This window comes from Megalobrama amblycephala, linkage group LG22 (genome assembly GCF_018812025.1).
Source record: "Megalobrama amblycephala isolate DHTTF-2021 linkage group LG22, ASM1881202v1, whole genome shotgun sequence".
Taxonomy (NCBI): Eukaryota; Metazoa; Chordata; class Actinopteri; order Cypriniformes; family Xenocyprididae; genus Megalobrama; species Megalobrama amblycephala.
The window spans coordinates 24,465,617-24,484,850 of record NC_063065.1 but is presented as its reverse complement, the minus strand read 5'-3'; the positions used below and the strand labels follow the sequence as shown (position 1 = coordinate 24,484,850).

General features: G+C 39.3%; 1 protein-coding gene across 1 annotated transcript in view; it reads right to left on the bottom strand.

Moving 5' to 3' along the window:
* Positions 1-19,234, bottom strand: part of gpr158a (G protein-coupled receptor 158a) — a 144,532-nt gene that overhangs the window by 62,965 nt on the left and 62,333 nt on the right. The window contains 2 exon segments of the mRNA XM_048174316.1: positions 137-366; positions 5,390-5,492. Of these exon segments, the coding sequence (XP_048030273.1) occupies positions 137-366; positions 5,390-5,492 (333 nt within the window).

Sequence of the window (19,234 nt, the reverse complement as noted above, 5' to 3'; positions counted from 1 at the left end):
TACTGTACGCTCAGAGTACGAGTGACTAATTGTAATGTAACCCAGCATGGAAACACCCCAGTGTCAATAAGAACAGGATGTGCTTCATGGAAACAGTTGCCATCTTAATTAGCTCCCTCCGGCAGCACACGCTCACCTTGTTCCTGCGGAAATGGTAGAGCAGCACCATACTGATGAAATCCACCAGCATGCACAAGCCCTGGAAGGAAAGCACCGCCATACGCAGGGCGCCGTCACCCCGGGCCACGCAGGGCGTGTTGTCCTTGCAGAAATCACAGCCTTCCTGGCAGGGCAGACAGTGGCTGGAACTTTCTGGAACATCCCTGTGATGTGACAAAGCCTCTGTTCCCTTCACACCCCCTTTCCCTAAAAAAAAAGAAAAAAAGAAAAATAAATAAAATAGAATAATGTTACATGACACTTCATTCAAACAACTATTTTCAAATGCTGCATCTTTCCACTTGCATATGATCACACCAACAAAAAAGCACGAACAATCGAGAAAAGTAGCAGCACAGACATGACATTTAAAGCGGTCCAGCCCACCCTCTCCTCCAGTCATTGGTGGTCTCATCAGTAGGCAATTCACACTGTTTCATGCGCAAGCCAGGGTGGATGGGTGTGTACACACCATCTGGGCCGTCACTTTGATGCGCCAGTTGTTTCTGCCTCAGTTACACATATCACATCTTTTCATGATGACAACTTCATGCTATTTAAATAGTTTTACTTTTCCTTAAAATCTAACCATAAACCAGAGTATTATGATGAACATTTACAAAGTTACATAATAAAAATAATATAAAATGTCTCTTTTTAAATTTGCTGATTTATGGCTGTTTGTGATTACCCACATTGCAAGGTAATAATCAATAATAGTGCAGTAGGTGTCTCCAACGAATGGGCTTTTAAAGGTGAAATGTGCAATGTTTTCTGTATGTTAAAAATCCTGCTCCTGGAGGGTCAAACTCCTATTGATCTCCAATACACCAGCATGTGTTTCTAATCCTGAAGAAAAATTTCAGGACCATTTTGCACCCACCCCCTCAAGGGTAAATGTCTGTTGGGACGCATCAAAATAAAGTGATATCAGATATTAAGAAGACCATCTACTAATACTCTAATGAGAGTTAGTTGACATGTAGTTGCAGTTACTTATAGTTAGTAGAATTTCTAAAGTGGACCATCGAAATAAAGCGCTACCATAATTTTCATCATCTTGAATTCAGATGTAGACTCGTATGTACAGGTTTCCCAGTTGCACTTAAAGACATCATAATTTAAAGGCTGCAGTTTTGCTGTCAACCCAACATACAACATTTTTTATCTGCTGCGTTCTTCAACAGACTCTTTGCAAAGCTGCTTTTCATTGTGACAGATTTATACAACAACCCACTCTGAAATGATTAGGGTAAATGACTAAAAAGGTTTTAAAAACTCCAAACTGCTTGTTTCTAACATCAGGCTTCCTTAGAAAGATCTGCAGAGCAGTAGATGCGACACAGCTGAGAACAGCACAAGGTTTGACAGACTTCACTACATTTTACTCTTCACTGATTCTTGAGATAAGAGATAAAACATGTCCTTCACACAAAATCCCTCTTTATGTTAAAAAATAAGAAATCTGTATACTCAGATACTGTATGCTCATATTTTTTAATAATTTCTTTAGTATTATTTTAAATACATGGTCTATACCTGGAAAATAAATGCAATTTAACCTGTCCTCGGCATGAGTTCACAATGTAAAACTGCCAAAGTGCAACAAATTCAAAAATGTTCATTTATATTGAAGGGCAGAGATCCATATCAAACAATACAAAAAGTAAATCTTGAATTATATTTTCAATTTAAAAAAAAGAAGTGGTGTGTCCACTTTGCATCAACTCCTGAATAAATGTCTCATCTTTAACTCTGAGGACCCCTTTCCTGTTTCCCGCTCATTGTGGAAGCCACAGTAGGACACATAGTCCTGAAAGTTTTTTGTCTGACAGAGCTGACTTGTAAGCGGATGGAGTTGACAAAAAATCTTTATACAGTGATATAATATACATTTTTTTCATATGGATAATAATTCTAATTGATGCAACCACGGAGGTCATCCATGAATTTCCTGTCTGTCCTAGCATGACCATGGAGGTCATGCCCGAGTTTCATGTCTGCCTTGATGTGACCAAGGAGGTCGCCCATGGACTTCCTGTCCGCCCCGACACAACCACAGAGGTCACTTTTAAACTGCTTGTCTGCACTGACACAACCACAGATGTCGTTTATGAACTTCCTCTCTGCCCAGAAAAGACCTCAAAGGCCAACCTGGAACACCATGCTGGTTCACTTATGACCAGCGAGGATGCCCTTGAGCTCCCAGCCTGTTTTGACCTGGCCTCTGAGGCCAATCCTAACCTCTCTGTGCTCTGTGTTTCAGTTTTTCCTGATCAGCCATAGTAGTCTTCAATTCCATCAGATTTGCCTTGGGGGTCTTCGGCTCTGCTGTGGCTGTCATCGGCTCCACATGCTCCATTGTGGATTTTCCCAGTTCACCTTGGTGGTCCTCAACTACACCTTGGTGGTCTTCAGCCCATCCTGCCTTCGCAGTGGTGGTCTACGCTGTTGTTGTCTGCTCCGCTGTGGTGGTCTTCAGTCCCATCATCTCAGCTGTGGTGATCTTCTGCTCCACCGGCATCTACTCTGCTGCTGTGGTCTTCTGTTCTGCTGTGGAGGTCTACAGGCCCATCTACTCTGCTGCTGTGGTCTTCTGTTCTGCTGTGGAGGTCTACAGGCCTGTCTACTCTGCTGTGGTGGTCATCAGGTCAAGCCGTTTACTCTGCTGCTGTGGTCTTCTGTTCCGCCGTGGGGGTCTTCAGGCCCATCTACTCTGCTGTGGTAGTCTTCTGTTCAAGCCCGTCTACTCTGCTGCTGTGGTCTTCTGTTCCACCGTGGAGGTCTTCAAGCTCATCTACTTTGCTGCTGTGGTCTTCTGCTCCGCCCTGGGGGTCTTTAGCCCTTGCTGCCCAGTATGTACCACCAGGACCACCTGCCCAGCCTGAGCCGCCCTGGCAACCTGCCCTGCCTGCTCCGCCTTGGTTTCCTGCTCTTCCTTCATCTTCAGTTTCTCTTCCATTCCACTCCCTGGTCCGCCTCCCTCCTTGAACATCTCTGACCATATTAGGGAGTGTATAGAAGCCGCTGCATAGGAGGGGTGCTATGTCACAATCACCAGTTGGAGTGCCCTTGAGAGCCACCAGGGGGCACTCCATCACAGACTATTGTCACTCCCTTATGGACTTCATCTCCCATAGTCCATTGCCTGGGTTCATCTTCCATCATTGTTTTCAGCTGTGTCTCGTTTACCTCATTACCTCTGCCTATATAAAGACTGGTTACTCTATCACTCTTTGCTAAGTCTTGTTTGTTGGTTGCACTGCAATTCTGAGCCATTGTATCCTGTTCCTCCCGTGTCCTGGTTTCTCATGTCTTCTTTTTTTTTTTTTCTGCCTGTCACACTTGGATTTCCCTTCTAAAAAATAATGCATTTGAATCCTCAACTTCCGTGTCCCCGTGCAGTACGTAACATAGTTCATGTTAGCTCAGGCCAATTAAATGATATTAACAGATTAGTTCATGTTTTTGTTAATTGTTAGTTCATGTTAACTAATGTAGTTAAATTTAATTCATGTTAACATTATTATAAAGTATTAGTTTATACCAAGTTTATATTTAGAGCTCAAGTTGTATGGACTACATTTATGATATTTCTGGTGGTGCTTTTTATATCTCTTTAGAGTTTTGCAGTATAAATCAACATCCAGCTACATTGCATGCAAAAGACTAAATTTCTCTTTTTGTGTCTCACAAAAGTAAGTCATACAGATTTGGAATGACGTGGGAGTCAGAATTTTCATTTTGGGTGACCTATTCCTTTAGGGCAGTGGTTCTCAAACTTTTTTGGTCTATGTCAAAACCCCCCCCTTTTTTGGTCTTTTAAACCCCCCGCCCACACACACACACACACACACACACACTCACACACCCCACACTTTGAGAACCACTGTTTTAGGGTAATCATACTATAAAATATGGAATAAAATTCTAACTGATGATATGAGACTATGTACACGCCCTAGTGTATTCTTCACAGAAACCAGGATTATGAAGGCGAGACATGAGACGTCAACATTACTTAATCAGAAAACTAGAGGGATGATGGCTCAGTAGAGCAGATAAAAGAGAAATACATAGAACACAGCCAACTTCTCCCAGGAACACACTTATCGGAGATCATTGGAGGAGAGCCAGAGATGAGCTATCCACAGATGGAGGACCTGTGGTGATGTCTGTCTGCCTCTCTACCTCTCTCTGCACAGTATGGGAGGAATATAGCTTTACAATCTGTTCTTAAAGCAGATCAAATTTTCTGACTTTAACCTCAACCACAACTATTCTGTGTTTTAGGCCAATTTGAGTGGTCTCACATAGCCAGAAACAATGGAAACAAATTAACCTCTGCATATAAAGTAACAGTTTTGAAGATGACAGCATGAAACATTAAAAATTAAAGCAAATTCTGAAGTATTAGACATTGTTGTGTTCAGAGAGGTGTGAAGGAGGGCCATGTGCTGGGGCCCCTGCTGAGGGCTTGATACTGTCAGCATAGTGCTGATTATGTGTTTCTCTTTCTGTCACTCTCTTTTACACATGAGTGTGTTTGTGTTTGTGTATACCAATTTTTGGAGTGCTCACGGTAGGATAACTCTAGAGTGGCAGGGGTTTTTGTGCAGAGAGCTAATTAATTAAACATAAGGGGTGTGGTCATGTAGTGCTCCAATAAGATGAGAGGGAAATCAGGTATGCTAAGTGCACAAAAAATACTTTGTGTGCATGTCTGGGAGGTTGAATAAAATATTTATGTGAGATATTGCATCTAACTGCACAGTGGGTCCACACTGAAAATTTGGGATTTGAAATCTAATTGAAACCTGAAAGCAAACAGAACATTTTGAATCATTTAAAACAAAGGAAAGTTATGGCGTTAAATAAAGAAGTCACATGAAATACTAAACAATCTGACATTCATACTTTTTCAAACAAAGTGTTAATATAATTTGTAATGAAAAAAATTTATTAAATTACAAAAATGCAAAATAGAAGCATTTTTATAAGTAGACGTTCTGCACCCTACTGTATATTTGACAAATATGTCTATGTGTAGACTAAGCATATGAATAACAAACCCTAGTAAGTTCATATCTTGTTCTGTCCATGAGCATATATTATACTATAAAAAACATCTACTATATGAAATGTAATGAAGATTGCTTGAAATCGCATGTTTTTATTCAAAAACAATATGCATACACTTGATCTATAACATTTTATAACATGTACTTACTTTTAAAGCCATTGACTGCAACTCTGCTTGGATGATAAAAGCCACTTTTGCAGTGACATTTATACTTGTCCAGCACAAATCCATGACCTGGGATGGGCAAACACTGTGGAAAATAAAGGGAAGATGGAAATATCAAAAATGTACATTCATGACAATGAAATATACCTGAAAAAAGAGCTTCATAGGGTATAAAAATCCATATACTCATGCATGGATGTACTGTATGTGCATGATTAAAGGAGAAACTCGAGGGAACTCGCGCTGTGTCCGATAGGATCGCTTTGGGAACGCCCTCAGTGTGAATGCATCTGATGCACATGTGTCAACTAGTCCAATGGCGAAGAGTGAACATCACCGGAAAGTGGTGAAGCTCATATGGGAGATTTATAGCCACGTGGAAGTGGATCTTTCGCGTCTCAGGATACGACACACTGTCCACTGTGGTTATCCCTTACGCATCCAGTTCCTCTTGGACTGGATGCCATGGTACAGGCATGGCCGAGGCCATGTCTGTACATTTTTCCCCCAAATTTTCTGCTCCCAGGAGTTTTGGACAGGATTCGCAGGGAAGGGATAAGTCTACTGCTAGTAGCGCCTTACTGGCCAAATCGGATATGGTTCTTGGACCTTGTGTCTCTCCTTGACGGCTCTCCCTCTGAGATTCTGATCAGGAGAGACCTTCTATCTCTGGCAAAGGTCTTGATTTTTCACCCCACCCAGAAGTATTGAACCTGTGGGTTTGGCCCCTGAGGGGGCCCAACTCATAGTATCTGGTCTATCAACTAAGGTTGTGGAGACCATACTTTTCTCCAGAACTCCAGCCACAAGGAAACTATCCTCGTATTTCTGCATACCTTGTCCCTGTGGATGGTACAATTGTGGGGTATAACCCTTTGAGGTATTGTTTCCTTCATGGCACTCTGAGGCTGAGGCCTGCAACATGCAGTAGGTTCCTGCTTGGGAGTTGGCCTTTGTGTTGGAAGGCTTATCTGCAGCTCCATTTGAGCCGCTTCATTCTGTCTCAGAAAGATTTATGACACTGAAAACTGTTTTTTTCCTCCTTGCCATTTCTTCCCTAAAAAGAGTAGGAGACCTTCAGGCCATATTGATATCCTCTACGTGCCTTGAGTGTGCACCAGGGATGGTCAAAGTGTTCCTTTACCCTACCGAGTTATATACCTAAGGTTCTGACCAATATGCCAAGGCCTATAGTGCTGCAAGCTTTCTGTCCTCTGTTCTCAGATCCAGACCAGGAAAAGTTGAATCTTGTGCGTCTAGTGTGAACACTGGACACCTAATATCCACAGAGCTGCCCTGTGGAGCACTTCAGATTAACTGTTTGTTTGTTTTGGACCGTGCAATAAGGGGTCTTCCTGTGTCCATACAAATGGTTAGCAAGTGGATAGTTGAGACTATAATCACTTGCATATGAGGTTTCTGGTCAGCAGTATCCACTGTCTGTCAGAGTTCACTCTACTAGGAGTATGGCGGCCTCCAAGGCCTTGTTGTTGGGGGTTTTCCTCAAGGAGGTCTGTGATGTGGCGGGCTGATTCTCGCCATTCACGTTTGTGAGATATTATATCTCAACCTGGATGCAGCTCCAGGCTCAATAGTGCTCTCGTATTAGTGTGCCACAGTTTCACACGGACAGGCATTTTGGAATTAAGTGGCCTTAACTACTATGTACTTACATCAAAAAATAAGTACAATGTACTTATTGGGTTCATATTGAATTGCAAAACACTTTTGCTGATATTGAGGTGGATATGGGTAAGGTTAGGGAAAACTTTGGTGGTATGGGTAGGTTTAAGGGTAGGGGTAAGGGTTAAGGGATGGGTCAACAGTGTAATTATGAATTTAATTACAGAAATTAATTACAGATGTAATTACATGCAGGTGTTTTTAAAATATAAGTACAATGTAAAAACCTGTATGTACACAATAAGTGCATTGTATCAAATGATTAATTAAAATGTAAGTACATAGTAGTTAAGGCCACTTTATATAAAGTGGGTCCGAATATCCAAAGTTGACTATTGAAATCAAATATTACCGCACTTTGAGTATGGCTTTGTTCCAAAACCTTTATCTGTCTAGATAGGCAGCATTTTAAAGTACATGGGCTCTCCAGACAAAAAAAAAAAAAAATTCAATACAGAAAAGCAATAATACACAATATTGTACTATTGTTTATTGCGGCATTAGCTTAGCATCATGCTAACATCGAATTCTATTGGAATCAATTGTCTCTTGTTCACTATGTGTGCTGCACAGAGTTGCTACCTATGTAGGGCATTCTAAATTGGTCACTTATAAGGGTTCTTTTTCAGTTATGACAAAGTCCCTTTAAGACAAGTCATTTCACTCGGCGGCCATCTTTACAACGCCTCTCGGGCATCCTGGGCATCATGCCCTATCTCTTTGAATGGGGAAACATCAAATTCTCCAAAACTGTTCGCCAACCTTAGATTAAATTTCATATTTGAAATCACCAATGAAATCTAACAACAACCGGCTCATAAATTTAGTTTCTAAATCGCTTGAATCATGACAAAAAACTGTATTTTTCAGGCTGGATCAAGCTAATTCGCATGCGCAGACCTAAATGCGCGTCTCCTCAGAGGAGCGCGTCTGACTGTTTCTATAGAAACCGGTGATTCTAACGGCCGCTGAAGTGACGCGATGACTTTACCAGTCAGCGATTGGCTCTTATTTAGAAGGCGGAACTTGTTCCGCCATATTGCGCGTTACACTTTCTCCCATTCAAAACAATACGAGTGACACGTCTTGTGTTATTCTATAGTCTTTGGTTATGATGGTGTATGTTAGCTACCTCTGTAGGCAGTACACAACAAGGCAGCTAGAATTTGAAAATGAGAAAAAAGTAGCCTATATACCTTGTACTGTACTGCTTAATAGGATCTTCACAGTTTCTTCCTTGTCAATAAAGACAAAAGACTAATTTTCTACTAATAGCAAAGAGCCACGAGGGAGGCTGGGCTGATGACTCTAGAGCTGCAAGCTTTGTTTCTGTTTTCGGCAGGTTCAATATATGAGCAGTTTGACTGAACCGTCATCTGATATATAATATTCAAACAGGGACAGTTTTGGCACAGATCTCCCTGCATGTGCCAAGACATAATTAATATCTGAATTAAAGATAGGCTCATTTGCTGAATTCAAAAAGAAAATTAATTTAGTATCTAGAGGTTATTTTTCATGAAACAATAAGTCAAAAGCGAGAGTGTGTAATCATAATCCTCAGTATTTCAGGCCTGAGTGTTTCATGACTGCTGTCCAGAGCCCAAAGCAGACATGTTGACCCCAGCTCAATACCGATCCACTCCAGCACACACTTAACAAGCTATGAAGGGCCAAAGCCTTCATATTTGAGCAGAACAGCAGCGACATCAGCTTTAATGAAGCACAGAACAGTAGAACACTTACACAAATCCATCTTTAGAGAGAAGAGGGCTCTATTTCTGTCTTTCATGCTTCTATAGGATCAAGGGTTTGAAGACAGAAAGCCACAGGAGAAAGGTCAGAGAGCATTATGGGCTCACAGCTAAACTATAAATATATACATTTTAAGGCATTTTCAGCAGCATGTTTTAAAGAGGCTACATTAGCAGTAACACTAAAATTTGAGTTGGCTGGCACACTGTAACAGAGTGCTTTAATGACCTAAGTACACTGAGTACACAGTAAACAGAAGGAGGCTTCTGGAGTGAGAAGTTGTTGATGATGCACAGTGATATTTGGCCCAATATCTCATATTTTATTTCTGGCTTTCTGTGCACCTGCAATCTCTTATCAACGCTTGTTCATAGAAAAAAAATATAAAGGTATACTTGAAGAGTTCGGATGCAAAAGCCGCTAAACACCACCTCCGTCAAAAATGAGATAATGATATTGAGCAAATGCTCTCCGCACATAGTATACTGTATGTTCATGAAATACTTTCACTTCAAATCCGCTAAATCCCAGCATCAGCCCATTCAGAAATACGGGTTCGTGTGCAGAAATGCAAAACGCCACTTCCCTTTGTCAGCAAAAGCTTCTAAGTCCACAGAAGAACAAATCGGAAGACGCGAATCAAATCGTATGATTTCAAGATGGATGACGGTGTGCATATGAGCCTGCTTTCAATTGTTGAGCTGCAAGTTGTCATCATGTTTTGTCCATCGTTACAGTTGCAATAACAGAATTTAGCGAGTAGCAAGAAAAAAACAGTGTCCAAAAAGTCGGACTAGGTTTTTGCAAAAAAAAAAAAAAAGTTAAATACCAATGAATTGACTAAAGTGACATTTTTGAAAATAAGGCATTTCAATAACTGACTAATTTCAGTTTTCATTGCCATTAAAGTGAAATTATTGAACCTAAACATAGGAGCCTGGTAAAAAAAAATGCTAATTTAAAACCAAACAAACAAACATGTCAGCCAGACTTAGAGGTTTTTGCAATGGAACTCTTCACTTACTCTATGTTAATTAATTTGATCAATTTATTTGAAATTTAAAGTATAACCTCACAGATTTTCAACCCGCTTTGTATTGTTACAATGCCGGCAGTAAATAAACTATATTTATTTACTCTTTCTCCATGTTACCTGGACCAATAAATTCCCAATTATTTGTCAGCAAAAGTCCATTAGATAACACAAAATGCAACATTTTGTTTGTGGTCATTCAGTTTGAAATGTTGACTACAAACACAGAGGTTTTTCAGATTTTCCATTGAGGCTTTATCTCCATATTTAGCTGCGATACTTTGCTGGAAACTGAAAATAACTCACTCCCGCTGTGTGTGTACTCTTTGAATTCTTGCACCCAGGAACAATCAATACAAGGCGATACTATTATGACTAAAAGTTTGCTAAAAAGTATTTCCTACTAAAGCAAGGTTTTATCCGACTCTGGTCAAGCGTATCAATAGCAGACTGGTGGAGGTGGCCTTGGATGGCAACATGCCCAGTGCATTATGGATGTGAAGTTTTCCTACCTTAAAAAAAAAAAAAAAAAAAAACCCTCACTGACTTTAACTTTGGAACGGGACTGTAGTTTGCTCATTTTTAAAATAAACATTTTCTATAAAGCAAATACAGAACATTTTAAAGGTATTCATAATGCTTTAAACTCACTGTAATCAAATATTCCAGATTGGGAGACTCAAAATAAAAGCTGATCAGTTGGTCATTCATTAACCACTAATCTGAATATGGTGGTTATGACTCTGTCCTAAATATTTTCAATTTACATTTATTCTCGATTTAGCCATAACATTGTGAACTGTGGCTTTCATCCTTAGCCGAGCCGAGATCAAGCATATCTTGACTTGCAGTAAAGAGACAGCAACACTCCCAATATTATTCATTGTGTACTCCGGGCACTGACCCCTTGAGCTTCAGTCAATTCCTGCAATAAAAGCTTCAGGAATCACACAACTGATAACAGCTTCTGCCTGAAATGAGAGAAACAGACTCTGGCCCATGCTGAGAGGAAGGGACAGGGTCTTCTGATAGAGCACAAGCTGACGGCGGGTATTGAGCAGGTGAGAGCTTCAGCTGGGAACACTCTATCCTAATTAAAGCCAGACAGACACATCGCCGACACAGACACTGGCAGATCTAAGCCTCTGGGAGGACACAGGATGATTTCAGTGGCTCTACACACCTTCATGCTGTTCACTTTTAATCAGAGAGAGAAAGTTAGAAAGAACGTTTGATTGACTAAGACTAGGGATATAGGGATTGGTTTAGATAAAGGAGCTCTGTCTGTCCACTGATGTGCGCATGCACAAAACTGAAGAAACTATCCATCTTTTTCCTGATGCTTCCATGATTTATTGATATTGTGATAATCATATGATAATGTTTTCCCATATCCGTTTTCATTAAAAACCGTTGCAGGAGCTAGTCTAAACATTGCATAAGTCAACTCAAAATTTAGGTCTGGAACCTGTTTGCTTAATTGAATTGAGAGTATATTTGGTAACACCCCCAAACCCCCAAACCCCCAGTGCATTGCAGTAATGCTATCCCAACAAAGCCTTGATTCCTGCTCTAACTGCATTATTATATACATATAATTTCAAATATAATATAATTTATCAGTTAGAGCGAGACAGAGTGCAAGTGTTTGTATGTGTCCCGACAGCTACAGATAAAGCCACAATAAGTCCTGCAGAGCGAATTTGTCAATCCATCTTGATGGATGACGCAAAGAACTCTCTGAGCAATAAGACGACAGATTTACTCACATGCGACTCGCATAAACACATTTTGGTATGCTTTGAAATGTTGCCTTGTGAAAGCAAACTGAACCAAGAAGAAAATGAAACGTTAAGTCCCTGTTTCGGAACGAAGCAAACGATCTACAGGTTTAAAAACACACTAATTCTCAGAGTATTAGTAGACTGTCTGCTTAATATTTGCTAACACTTTATTTTGATGGTCCCTCAACAGACATTCTACTGACAATAAGTAATTTTGCAACTACATGTCAACTTATTCATTTAACCCAAACCCTAAAGGCCTGTTCACACCAAGAATGATAACTATAAAGATAACTATAACGATAAATATATTTGTGTCCACACCAACAAACGATAACAGTCTGTTTATTCTAAGCTCACGTGCTGCGGTTTCAAAGTGTGTATGTTTTGCTTGATGCATTTACACATTTTTAACCAGCAGATGTCCTCAGCATGCTATGTTCTTGAGTGAATAGCTAGTGTAACCGATCTAATCTAACAGCGAATTTAGCTGATGAAGTCAATATAGTGGAATAAAAACAACGCCTAGTCTTTTTCACTGCAATTTCAAAGGAAGCAAGACAATGTTGTCGAAACTAGCGCTGGATACCTAAGGTAATTTTATTTTACACTGTTTGCTAGCCTGGCATATATTAGTTGCGTCCCAAATGACGCACTATACACTATGCACTTATACACTATGTACTTGTGCACTATGCACTCATCCATGTAGTGCGTGAATTGTATAAGGTTATTTTGTCATTTAACAACAGAGTCCGATCCTCCCTTCCCCTCCACTACGTAATTAAAGCTGCGACAGTTGAGTGCACGAAGCGTCCAACATTCCACACTTCGTTTTTTCCGTTAATTTAGTGCATCATCCGGGTATTTAAAGTGCACTTTTTCTTTTTGGAATTTTTAGTGTGAACGCACTACTCGCACTATTTATGCTTAAAAACGTCATAGAATAGTGCATAAGTACGTGAATTTGGGACGCACCTATTGTTAATACACAATTCTCGCCATTTATTCCGAGGGTATGACCGATTGTTTTCCATATATCCATTTTCGGTAACACTTTAGTATGGGAACACATACAAACTATTAACTACAACTTTTCCTTCAATAAACTCCTAATTTACTGCTTATTAATAGTTAGTAAGGTAGCTGTGAAGTTAAGGTATTGGGTAAGATTAAGAATGTAGAATAAGGTCATGCAGAATAAGGCATTAATATGTGCTAATAAGTACTAATAAATAACCAATTTTCTAGTAATATGCATGCTAATAAGCAACTAGTTAAAAGAACCTAAAATAAAGTGTTACCCCATTTTCTTTAAAGTATCTTTAAAAAGGGGGGTTTGACTTTTTTTTCTGGACCTCGGTGATTAACTTCTCCGTAATGTTGTCTGCCATTTTAAAGCGAGCCTTTAAATTAGAATGGATTCTGATTGGCTGCAGTGTTTTATCATTCAACAGCTGGTAAAAAATTATTCTGAAAGTGATCCCAACGATATTGCGACATTTCTTGTCTCACCCCCAACCCTACCTGTTATCATGATTCCCAGCTGTGGTACCCGTTAGGACACTGCAATTCCCACTTCCGAGCTATATGCAATGGGAAAAGAAAAAGAATGAGTTCAGAAAAAGGCAGATTTGAACTTGGATCAATCAATTGAAAATCTAACGCCACTCGCCTTATCTTTATAGTTATCGTTCTTGGTGTAAACGGACCTTAAGACCTAATCTAACAGTCTAATGACAGTCTGCTACAGTTCGTTGTCCGGTCTCGTATCAGTTATGTGTGCATGTACCTCGACCAGTTTGGATTATATTAAACCTTGTATTGGAACTTTATTCATCTTTGTCTTCATCTGCCTGCCTGTCTACACACACACACGTTACAATTATTCTCACTGGGATTTCTTTCATAATTTTGCCAACAAAGCAGACTATTTGCACTCAGTGTAAATAGACACTCCAATACACTGCTGGATTTGTTTATAATGATGCAGGATCATAGGAACAAATAAAAGAAGGTGATACATCAGTGGAAGTGGCGTCTTGGTTGAGGTGTTTGCTGGGACATGGCATGTGTATGCGAATGGGTCTCCTGGCATGACAGTATGATGCCCACCATTAAAACCTCTAGCTCTGAGTGTGAGCAGTGTCACTGGGTCAATTAGCCTGTCACACAGACATACACGCACTGACTGACAGCTGCCACAACTGTGCCTTTGCCAATCGCAAAAAGACTAAGAGACAATGAGATAGACAGGGAGAGCATGAAAGACATAGGTGAATGTCTGGGATTTATGTCACTGTGATTTATAGCTTGACAAATTTGATCAATTCCATCTTTACAAGGTGTGAGTCATTGCTGTAGAGATACTTTGTTTACTCTATTAGTTGTGGCACTGCAGATGTCATAGCAATCATTTTGTTTCCGCTGTTTCAGATGACACAACAGAGCATCAGTGACCACACATTTTTATCAGCAGCCTGCAGGAAGTTTATTTCCCATTCATTTGATCAATAGACATTTCAGAACATTATTCAGTAATGAGTTCTAAGCCTGAGCCAAACTAACCCGCTGCGAGATGAATCAAATTATATCAGTTAATATGAAAAATGCATTTAGAAATCAGAACAAATCACAAAGGTAAAATAAGTACACTGTATCATACTTTTAAAATAATATACTTAAAGGGTTAGTTCACCCAAAAATGAAAATTATGTCATTAATGACTCACCCTCATGTCGTTCCAAACCCGTAAGACCTCCGTTCATCTTCGGAACACAGTTTAAGATATTTTAGATTTAGTCCGAGAGCTTTCTGTCCCTCCATTGAAAATGTTTGTACGGTAGACTGTCCATGTCCAGAAAGGTAATAAAAACATCATCAAAGTAGTCCATGTGACATCAGCGGGTTAGTTAGAATTTGTTGAAGCATCGAAAATACATTTTGGTCAAAAAATAACAAAAACTACGACTTTATTCAGCATTGTCTTCTCTTCTGGGTCTGTTGTCAATCCGCGTTCACGACTCCGCAGTGACGCTGCTTGTGACAGCGGTTGCTGCTGTGTAGGAGCTTCTTCCATCGCTCTTAGTTCTTTGTCCGTGTATTCGGATTCAAATAAATATGGCTGAGCAAAAAAATGCAAGTCTTCCTCTGTGTCGAAATCCTTAGACATATTTGCGAAGGTTGTTTTGTTTACAGCGTGCGTCTCCCTCAGACTGTAAACGAAGCTCGGGCGCACCAGATAACGTCAGCAGCGTCTTACGTCAGCAGCGTCACTGCAGAGTCGTGAACGCGGATTGACAACAGACCCGGAAGAGAAGACAACACTGAATAAAGTCGTAGTTTTTGTTATTTTTGGACCAAAATGTATTTTCGATGCTTCAACAAATTCTAACTGACCCTCTGATGTCACATGGACTACTTTGATGATGTTTTTATTACCTTTCTGGACATGGACAGTCTACCGTACATACATTTTTAATGGAGGAACAGAAAGCTCTCGGACTATATCTAAAATATCTTAAACTGTGTTCCGAAGATGAACGGAGGCCTTACGGGTTTGGAACGACATGAGGGTGATCATTTTTTTTTTTGGGTGAACTAACCCTTTAAGTGCTAGCTGAATGTCATGTTTTCAGACACTTAAGGCCCGGGTATACTTTATTTTCCGTGTTCCACTCTGTCGTGCGCACAGTTGAGAGCACGAGCCTTTCAAAGTATACTCCTTTGGCCGTGAGCACAGAAAGACACGTTCGCACATGCACACTACCTAATGGTTTTCAAGTCACATGCACTGCTGTAGGTGCACCGTCTGCACGGTCACAAAAATTGGGCTGCATGCGGACAGTGTGCACAGACATCCGCGGACCCTCCTGATGATGCAAATTACATCACACGGGTAGTGCACGGACCATAGTGGAATGCAGACGGCCCGAAGTATACACTTTAAAAATTAATTCAGGGGACCAGTTGCTACAACTTAAAAGCATGGTTGCAAGTTAAAAATTCTAATTTATTGTTTTAATTAAACCTTTTAAGTTGCAAACATTATTTTGTAGAGTTCTGTTGACATAATAATGTTAATCAACTTAATATTGTCTGTAATTAAAACTCAAATTTCTGTGTTAATTTGCTTTTATTAAAAATTAGGTTGTAGTAACTTCGGAAATTAGGCAGTGGATTTCTAGTTCCCAGCATGCTTTGCATATGACTGGATAAGGAGAATAAATGTTGATATTGAGTGTTAATATGTTTTTAGTGAAGAAAAGACCCGTTTTGAGTGAACAGAAATTAACTTAAAGTTGTCATAACTCAAAAAAACAGTTTTAACAAATCAGATAGCTATCCAATCAGTAAAAATGCATAAAGTGACCAGGTGTAAACAGGCCCCTAAACTGCACAGTAATTGCAATTAAATGAAATTGTATTATAATTTAAAATGATATATAATGTAATTAGCTGAACTTTAGACTGTTTTTTTTTTTTTTACCAACTTGACCCAGTAGAATTTAAGTAAATATTTAGGCCTATTTATTATTTTCAGAATTACTTATTTAGTTGAAATATGATTTAAGTGTATTACCGAATATACTGCCAAGTATTTATGGAAATTTTAAATATACAGCACTTTAATGTAATTTCTATTAAAACTTATATGTATATTATTTAAATATACTTGTAATATAATTTTATATTCTTAAAATCGATACTTTACATATTTTATTATGTTATTCAACACATTAAAAAGTGTACTTCTTTAAAGACCAACAATTTGAACGTTTGATTTGACACAATTTTTAAAGTCCACTTTAGACAGTCTACTAACTATAAGTAACTTTGCAACTACTTGTAAACTAGCAGTCATTAGAATATTAGTAGACTGTCTGCTTAATATCTGCCAACACTTTATTTTGATGGTCCTCCCAACAGACATTCATCTGACTAGAAGTAACTATGCAACTACATGTGAACTTACTCTACTAACCCTAAACCTAACCTGACAGTCTACTAACAGTGCACTACAGTCTACTAATACTCTAATGAGAGTTAGCTGATACGTAGTTGCAAAGTTGCTTATGGTTAGTACATTGTCTAAAGTGGACCATCGAAATAAAGTGTAACCCAAATTAACATCACAGTGACCAAAGATTATCTTTGATTTTAACACCATCTACAATGCCGTTGTGTTTTGTTTATGTTTGGAAAGCTGCTTCTCAGAGTGTGCATGTCCACCTATTATAAGCGCTTTTGGACTTGTTGTTTGAACTTGACTCATAAAGTGATTTAGTTTATAGAGTATAAAGTATATATAGTAACACAATATTAATATTCTAGTAACTACTATTAACTAACAAGAAACTCTGATTAATGAATTAGTAAGTAATAGTGCTCAGTTGAATGAGGTAGTTCACTATTAGCTAATCAGTAGCTACTATTTTTTTCATACCTCCCAAAAGACTACTAAGAACTACAGGTTCACAATTAATGTGAATAATGCATAATATATAATTAATTCTAAAATGAAGATCATGGTAACCCACTAGTTATGACTCTAGTATTCCCAAATACTTCAGAAGGAATTGCTAATTATTTAGATCAGTATTCTAAGTCATTGTAAGCTTTTGAGGTTTTTGTAAGGTTTTGGATAGTAATGACTCAGGTACATCCTTCTAAAAGAATTACTAATTATTTGGAACAGTATTTCTAAACTGAAAAGTATGATAACTCCCTAGTAATGACTAAAGACACTGCAAGCATTTGAGTATCTGACGGATTTGGCAACACTTGAGTCAGTACTAGTGAGTTACCATGATCTTTATTTCAGAATACTGTTCCAAATATTTAGTAATTCCTTCTGAAGGATTTGGTAATACTTGAGTCATTACTAGTGGGTTACCATGATCTTCACTCTAGAATTAATTATACATTACGCATTACTGACATTAATTATGAACCTTTATATAATAGTTCTTATTATTCCTCCTAGAGGTATAGAAAAAAATAGCACTTACTGATTAGCTAACAGTGAACTACCACATTCAACTGAGTGCTATTACTTACTAATTCGTTAATCAGAGTTTCTTGTTAGTTACTAGAATGTTAATAGTGTGTTACTCATTTGTTCCTGTGAAGTTATTCATTATTGACAGAACAGTATTCTAAAGTGTTACCGAACACGGTTGTCACTCCTGTAAATTACTGAACTGTGTGTGTACAGAACGGGATGAAACACTAAAAGGTGAACTGACAACCGAATTTGACCAAGATGTTATCCATTTTTGGTCAGTTCTGAGTAGAAACTGTATTTGTGTCCTGTATTCTGAAAAGAATATGGTTTAGATTTGTTTTTGTTTCCTGAACTGAACCGAACTCTGACATCAAACAGAGTCTAGTGTGAAAACGAACTAAGTTTCATTAACTATGCCTCCATTTATTATCCCCATAGCAGATTGCTTTAATTAGCTTTACATTGTTTGTTTGACAATTTTTATTCTCTTTCACAGGCAGAATTTAGAGAACATGCCAGCATAAGCAAACAGCTCTACCTCAAATTGGCCTGGGAGTAGAGAAACAATAACGCTGTGGTGTAGATCTATTTTTGTGACGGTCTAAAACAGCAGGAGGGCCTTTGAAAGTGCTGCTAAACATAGAACAGCAGCACACAGCACGCAGCCCATCACTCCTGCGTCTGCGGGCCGACAGGTCCAGGAACAGAGTAAAGCAGACTCGTGCACTGGGACGGAGCGGTTGGCCAGCCTGTGGGGTCAAACGCTGGCTGTACTGAGAGACAATGTGTCCTGAGTTCTGGCCTCAGATCAGCTATTAAGCTGTGCTGGAGCTAATGCAAGTCCTCGGGTGGGTTCTACACCAGCTGAGGGTGAGAATAAAAACAACCAAATCCATCTGCTCCATATGCTGATGTCTAGCAGTTTCCAGGTTGTTGTTATTATAAACAAAAGGTGCATCACAACAGGAAATAGACCTCCGGGTGTCTTTCTACTGCTGGCCCCAGTCTGCGCAGTATGTTTCTGTGTGCTCATCAAGTCTCTGTGGAGTCGATTTGTGTAATATTTTCAGTACTTTCTCCTATAGCTTAATATGCAGAGACAGCTATAAGTAAGGTATTTGTTGGTTGATTCCCATGAAAAGTGTAAACACTTTTTCTCTGTGGTACTTTCAATCAGCCCATCACGGCAAACTGAAGCGAACCAATAGCATGAGTTTGGAGTGGAACTATATATAGCCGCTTTTCCACCGTTGGGCCGAAAGTTTCTAAGAACGGCAAGGAACAGTTCCAGTTATATTTCCACTTGAGTTTGGTTTGGCACGTCATGATTACCAACCCTTTTTTAGCCCGGAATTCTCAGCACGGTTGGCATATCGTCTGTAAACTCTTGTTTTACACCAAGACAAAAACTGACAGATACTGTATGTTCTATTTTCTAAAGAGCTCCATTATCAGCCCCACAGTGGAGAACAAAACCATATCTATTCCGGGTGGGCCTGACTGGCATGGAATGGTACAGTGAAGCAATGAGAACGGTTTGGCCCGACGATGGAAAAGCAGCTGAT